This window comes from Mycetomoellerius zeteki, unplaced genomic scaffold (genome assembly GCF_001594055.1).
Source record: "Mycetomoellerius zeteki isolate Tzet28-1 unplaced genomic scaffold, Tzet1.0 scaffold113, whole genome shotgun sequence".
In the NCBI taxonomy this organism is placed as follows: Eukaryota; Metazoa; Arthropoda; class Insecta; order Hymenoptera; family Formicidae; genus Mycetomoellerius; species Mycetomoellerius zeteki.
This window is the reverse complement of record NW_017256051.1, coordinates 2,130,817-2,138,341: the sequence shown is the minus strand read 5'-3', so window position 1 is coordinate 2,138,341 and position 7,525 is coordinate 2,130,817. Positions and strand designations below refer to the sequence as shown.

At 36.6% G+C, this 7,525-nt stretch overlaps 1 protein-coding gene across 1 annotated transcript; it reads right to left on the bottom strand.

Moving 5' to 3' along the window:
- Positions 1–1,897: 1,897 nt before the first annotated feature.
- On the bottom strand, positions 1,898–7,200 carry LOC108727427 (uncharacterized). Its single transcript, XM_018455555.1, has 3 exons — positions 6,468–7,200; positions 2,849–3,018; positions 1,898–2,466 (listed from the first exon to the last, which is right to left on the bottom strand). The coding sequence occupies exons 1-3, from the start codon at positions 6,594–6,596 to the stop codon at positions 2,331–2,333; spliced, it is 435 nt and encodes a 144-aa protein (XP_018311057.1). The 5' UTR covers positions 6,597–7,200; the 3' UTR covers positions 1,898–2,330.
- Between the last annotated feature and the right edge of the window lie 325 nt (positions 7,201–7,525).

Sequence of the window (7,525 nt, the reverse complement as noted above, 5' to 3'; positions counted from 1 at the left end):
AAAAGCTATCGTTTTACTTTAATCGATAATTTTTTTCCATAGCTCCGTATACACATATATGTATAACTTGGCTTGCTCTTCCTCTTATATGTATATGCTTGTATCATAACTTTTTTCAAAATATCCGTTTAAACATATTTTTGTTCAAAATCGGAGAACCGATTAAGCCTGAAATCGCATCAATGTGGAATTTATGTCCACAGGAGGACTTGTGATCCTCGAGTACCCCCTTTGCTCCGTAATAAACAGTAAAAAATTATTTGCACTTGATTGTATTTTTCATTGTGTTTCAGGCTTTATTTTTGCAAGAATATGCGATATGATATCGAGGAGAAATAATGATGTGTTACGCAAAATGAAAAGTCGCAAAAAGCCTTGCAATTTTGTTTTATTATATTAAAAATGATAAAATTAGACAATATATAGTTATACAATGATATATCAATATTTAATCGTAATAATAGATAACTTACATTTCCTGTATGTTACACAAGTGAAATACTGCGTATGAATACAACAAACTGAAATACTTGTGATCTATTTCTTATTGTTAGGCACGTTTACTTGGCACTAATTGCCACTGATTAAAGTTCTAGCCGGATAAAAAGAAATTGTGGGGGGTCTCAGCTGCATGTCGAGATTGAGACCTAAATGTACCGATACTGTAGAGAAATTTACTTCATGGCATGCTCTGAATTTCGAATTGAATTTTTTTGACATACACACACACACACACACACACACACACACACACACATACACGCTACGTTATCAATAAAATAAAATCTGTAAACGATATTATATATATATGTCGGCAATATAGCTTTCAAAATAATTATGTCCAAATGGATCAACCAAAAACGGTAATGTCATTTTACGTGTAAAATTTTTCATTACGTACATGCACGTTCATACGTTGTAATTTGATTCACATTCATTTTCACTTCTTATTGCGCTTGAAGGATTGTACGATACGATGCTTACATTTGGTTTACGATCTGCTTTGTTCACGGTTTTGTAGCTCGACAACTTTGCCCGTGCGATTAAAGCTAAAGGTCACGGATAAAATAACTTGCAATCATATTTGTATTTATATATCGACACTCGCACGATTGTCAAGTAGCAGATAAAGCGACCGTAATAAGTTTTCTCGTTATAAATACTATATTATTATCAAATTATTATTATTATTATTATTATTGCTACGATACTACTACTACTACTACTACTACTACTATTATTATACGAAAAAAAGAGAATTATTTTTTGCGATACTTGGTTAAGTACAAAGAAAGGTAAGAAAATGTAAGGAAAAGTGCTATCGCGGATGTTGTCAAAAGCCCGTATTCATCCGTATCATTTTATAGCTATTTAACGCATTTAATAAATATATCAAATTGATGCATTTAATTTTACGCTTTCTGCCAAATCAAACGAGGATTGAAATTTGTATGTTGATCGCAATGGCTAAGTAGCTACTTTTTGACTAAATGTAATAATATAAACAATTTTACAATTTTACATGTTAGGAGTAAATTAAAAGTAAGCGAGAATTTTAAAGATTGGTGTGGCATATATGTTTTACATACAAATCGATTCTCGAAAACGAGTTTGAATCGATATACTACATCTATGAGTATGAAAGTTGAAATTGAAATACATCACACATTGCAATAATGTAAATAAAAGTAGAAAATATATAAAGATATTAAAAATATATAAACCACATGACGCGATATGAATTAATTGATTTTTAATTGCCGCTATTCGTTAGGTTTTCAATCGTATATGCGATAAGCGTCGACCAAGAGCGAGTTTCCAAGAATTAGAAAATTTAATTATGTATATTGTATTAAAAACTATGACATGTAACATTTTTTACATACGTGTGTGTGTGTGTATGTGCGCGCGCACACGTATCGTATGAAAAATTTATTCCTAATTGTAAAATTGTTAATCCAACAACTCGGACAATTAGAAGGGTATTCTGCACTATCGCATGGCCAGGCTGTCGCGCCTGATAGTAGTGTGCCGTACGTTTATACCTGTAATGTAATAATTCCAACTTTCTGACAAAACATATAATAAGGATCACTTTAGCACGGTCGCGAGTAACAATCGTTCGATCACAATCTTCTTTGTAATAAAACGGTGATCACTTTCATTCAAAATGTACGGTGTATCAAAGATGTTATCGAAACTCGAAGAGCTGGAGTCGTGACGAATCGTGAAGACGATCACGACGACGATGGCGGTAACTGCAGATTTGGTGTGACACGATGACACGTAGTACAAGTAGATACCGATGACGAGAGAATGCCGACCTCGTCTCAGAGAGTGTCATCGGGAGAGGGAGACTCGATGTCCTCCGCTGTCGTATTTTGGCGGCAACGGTAGACGTAAGCACTCGCGGAGAGATCGTCTCCAACGCGCACGCACTTGTAACTTTCATCCGGGCATTCACAACTGTACAAATTAAGTGAAGAATTATTTTATATATGTATATATATATACATATATATAAGAAATTATAAGTAATTCGCAATCTTTCTTCCTACGGACGTAATACATCCTGCAGGCCTGTCCTGCATCCTAGTTCTATCTGTATCTCTCTAAACATTTTCTCTTACGTTTTATAGTTTTCAAGTTTTACAATTAAAAAATGGTTATTTTTACATAAATTAAATTCATAATTAATGGCAATTTTTTCTAATTTATTCATCTTATCGTATTAGCTACGCTCTAGATTTGTTCTCGAGAAGAGATGCTTTTAACATTATCTCAGTTATCGTAGTTAATAGTAATATACATACAATACTATATAGTAAAAAACACTAAACACACTTACGTGTTTCTCATGAAATACTCAATGTTACGCGTATACGGATTGTAGACCGCCCATCCACAGGGTGCATTATGACAAATTCGTCTCGGTGCGTTTTCCTCATCGCTATCTTCTGTAGCTCGTGGAATCCTGACGTTTGTAAAGTCTCGTAACAGTACCCGCTGCAACTGTTTCTGCAATTAAACATACCAAACTGCTGAGTTGTATAATTATTATTATTATTATTAGAAACGTATTCACATTATGACTTAATCATTTTCCACTTTCCTTAGCGCGCGCACGGAAAGCGTTAATTTTGATATTTAATTAAATATACCGCTTAGCTTTTATGTGAATAAATCGTACAAATTCAAAAGTTGCTAGCATCTCGTCTCGAGAGAAACCTCGTCTCTTGTAGTTATAATCTCTAACTATTGGTCATATAGGTACATATCGCACCGTTTCGTACGTTCTTCTTTAGTGCGACAATACGATGTTTATATTTAACTTTATGTTTAAATTTATTCAACGTATATACAACGTATATGTATAATTTATTTGACGATTCAGTTATTGTGGACCCCTAGACTCGATCGACCAGATATACATATATGTATAATACCGCGTGTTGCTTTTACTCAAATCGAAGCATATATAAAATTATTACACAAGTTTTCTATTTCCTACAAAATCGATAATTTGAGGGAAAAAAGTATGTATATCACATCGTATGTAGCTAGCGTGACTTTAATTCTCTTTGACAATTTTTAATAAATCATAAATATCAGGTATTTCTCTCGTACTCTCGGTTTTCTCATTCCAATTCAAACATCTCAAACAGTCTTCCTATCTTCGTAAATTCTTATATACACTCACAAAAATGTCAAAAGATGAAAAAAAATCATACTTTTTTTTTCTTTATTCAGTAACATTAATCTTAGTTCAAGAGTTATCAATCACATAGTATATGCCATATAATGCGTGTATATGTACGTATACGCACGCACGCACTATAAATATATATATTTGTAGTTTGTAGTTAATTATAGCAACAGTATTGCAATTGTATATGTATAAATTTTTACGTGACGTGTTAATCAATTCCAAAGGAAATTATAGTAAAACAGAAAAAAAAACTTGGACTCTCGACGACTTTGATAAATTTTGAGTTAAGAGCGCGGTTGGATATTGCGAAATCTCGTGCATTTCTGGCAACGCAAACTGACGCGAATAGGAGCGAGAAGAAGGAGAGGAGAAAGATGCTGCAATGACGCACGTTGCGCCAGTGACGTTAACCGCTCAAGACAGTGAATGATGGGCAAACGTCATTCTTTGAATGAAGAGTCGCCAATATCAAGCGCTATCTACAAACCCGCGGACTCGATAGCCCCTCTCGTGTCAAGCGTGATACTGCCTCGTGTGATATTATTTTATCGTCTTCTTCTAAAATCTTTCATCGTTATTTCTCTTTCGATGCGGCCACGAGTAATTAGGAAAAATTTTGTACAAATGCACATACACACACATATACATATATATATATATATATACACACACAGGGTGTTAGTTAAGTATGTTGCCATACTCAACAGAGCGATTCTTTGGTTTATTTCAAGTAAAAAAGTCCATATAAACATGTGTCCTAAACGGTTTAGTTTCGGAAATAAAAAAACGTGTAGTAATAATCTGTTTATTTGAAAGAAATACAGCTTGAACTAGTCAAAAATTAGTCAAAAACAAAAAAAACACAGGCTTCAGTTCTTCTGATGAAATAAAACAATTAGATGAATTGTTAAAAATGTCCACGTTGCGCCATGATACATCCATCGAGCCTTCTTCTCAAAGATTGACGTACACGCTCAAAGATCAGAACTGAAGTCTATTTTTGATTTTGTGACTTTGACTTTGACTTTGTCACTTTGTTTACGGTTGTGCGAATGGTAACTCACGTGAAGCAAGGCATATTTATGCAGGAAGATATCTCCAACGCAATTTACCGTTTCGTCAAACATTTGCGAACATTCACCTGTATTTCGGAAACTAAGCCGTTTAGGATACATGTTTATATGGACTTTTTTACTTGAAATAAACCAAAGAATCGCTCTGTTGAGTATGGCAACATACTTAACTAACACCCTGTATATATAATATTATATTGTACATACACGCACTAACATACAACTAACATGGTTTTGGTCACGCAACTCAAAAGCGCGTCTCAAAATCAAATGATCGACGTACACTTTGCGTTTATTGGAAAGCAGAGGAACGTTGATACAATCGATCGCAATTGCGAATAACAATGCGATGTTAATTTGATAAGCAACAATCATGCGAGTGAATACTGAATTCTTCCAAGTAATTAAAATTATAAAATGAACGAGAGAATTGTGCTCCATGGTCTTCTACATATAATTAAATTGCTTTTAGACTTTGCATATCTTTCCAGGAATTCGTCATATGATCTTGTTGCGATTTCCTACGATTTGCATTCGTAGCTATTATGGGATTTAGAACGATTGTAAAGTCACAACGAATCGCCTATACCATTCGATTCAATTTAAAATTTATCAAATAGCGAATGATTCTCGTATGTCGAAAGAAGACAAGCATGGCATTCTCGAAGCCGTGAGTCGTGACTCGATAGGTTCAATTCATGAATGAAACTACTCGAACCGCTAGCGAGTCAGCATGCTCGATAATGTGTACGTACGTATAATACACACAAACACACGCGCGCGCATATATATATATATATATCACTACAGAGAAATTATTTGTTGAATCTAAATAGCAGAATAGAATCTGATAACTACGCAAAGTTAAAAAATGAAATCACATCGGCTTCGACACCATTCGATCAATCTTGTGACGCACTTTGAAATCGCGGCGATTAATTCGTTCAATTCGATTACGTGTGCGCGTCTTTTATATGTATATACCAAATGCATCCTAATAATAATATTGTAACTTTTACGTTATTTGCGATTACAATGTAGATACATCACAGCCAAAATGTATGTACGTTGAATCGCCCGCGCCTGCGCCGTGTTACGTGTGTATTTGAGCTAGGTGTGCGCGCTGAATGTGTAATTGTAAAGGAAACTCTACGATCGACGTTTCACGAAAAAAAGATCCTCGTAACATTGTTTCCCTCTGCCTGTGTTGCGTAGAAAGGCGCGAACAATGATCACATAATATGACTTCCGTTTCAACGACTCACTTCGGATCACAATTTATAATTGTTATTCGCCAAAAAAACTTTTAGCGTTTTCGAGTGCACTAGTGCAGTGGGTTTGAATCCGACTCAGTTCGGTTAACCCGTGTTTGACCCGAAAGTATCATGACCTCGTCCAATCCGAAATCGAAGTAAGGCATGTAACGTCACCGATCCGACCCGGATTAGATTAAAACTCGTTCCACTACACTCGAAAACGCTATTTGTTTTCTCTTGCTTCTCCCTTCCCTCTTCTCTCTCTCTCTCATCATTGAACAGCATCACCGAATAGCAATTATAGGAAAAACTGGATTCGTCAGACTTAATTTTCATTCATTCTTTTCCTGCAGTCGCGCGCGCGCACATTCCTTACATTCAAATCTAATTCATTGTTGATCGACTAATGCAATCGTGTGATGATCTTACCTCGGAACGGACCACCGCCGTATCGATGAGAGCTGGGTAGCACAATGTAACGGCGAGGGTGAAGACAAGGAATATTCTCATGTTATTGTGATAACTGGCTTTCGCGCGCGGATTCGACTGCATTTCCATTTGTACGTAACGTAGTGGTACGTAGGCAACGACGAGAAGAGTCGACTCGATCTCGGAGATGATCGCAAACTTGCGCCTCTCGAATTTATATATAGTTATACTATATTACCGCCTGCAGTATCTTGGCGTGGACTTGTCCGTGCTCGTCTTCGATCCTCGTGCACGCGTCGATGTCGAAATCAGTTGAAATTAATAATTGCACGTGGCGAAACACGCGCGCGTTCAATACGTGAGCGTGCACACTGTGAGCAGCAGCGTGATCGCAAGCGGCGCGAAATGAAACGGACACGTATGTTTCCTCCGAGAAACTGCAGACAAGTTTCGCGGGGATGTTAACGTGACGAACGCAGCGAGTGATTCGACGATGTTAAACCCCAGATCAAAGAGATCAGATCAGGGAAACGAAACGCGTCGGAGGATGCTCTTTTTAGTCTTTTTCCACTGGAGATGAGAATACCGTTTCGGTTTCAATTCAGGATACTGCACGTACGAGCTTGTCCACGCGCTCTCTCTCTCTCTCTCTCTCTCTCTCTCTCTCTCTCTCTCGCTCTCTTTTTCAGTGACCGAGTTATATACGCGTCTTCGGAACTTTATACATAGACTGTCTTCTCGTATAGAGTGAAGATGCTTTCGAGTCACCGGGGGTTTATATAGGCTGGGCTAGCCGAGGGAGGGGAAAAAGATTTAGGCAGAGAAACAAGGAAAGAGAGGAAGAGAGTGAGAAACGGAGAGGGAGACCAATAACGAGAGAGAAAAGAAGAGAGGGAAACTACGCTTAGACTTGGTTAATAATTCCAACAGTAGTAATAATAATAATAATAATAATAATAATGGTGGTGATGGTGGTGGTGGTGTAGTAACAACAACAGTAATAATAACAATAACGACGAATGCGTGTAATAGGACAATTACGCGATCTTTCGTCGCTA

What these genes read in the sequence shown, in the direction of transcription:
- LOC108727427 (XM_018455555.1), bottom strand. Translation starts at nt 6,596, where the DNA reads ATGGAAATGCAGTCGAATCCGCGCGCGAAAGCCAGTTATCACAATAAC. An exon ending in CGGCGGTGGTCCGTTCCGAG is followed by an intron (nt 3,019 to 6,467) that starts GTAAGATCATCA and finishes GTTTAATTGCAG; the next exon opens with AAACAGTTGCAGCGGGTACT. An exon ending in GAGTATTTCATGAGAAACAC is followed by an intron (nt 2,467 to 2,848) that starts GTAAGTGTGTTT and finishes TAATTTGTACAG; the next exon opens with TTGTGAATGCCCGGATGAAA.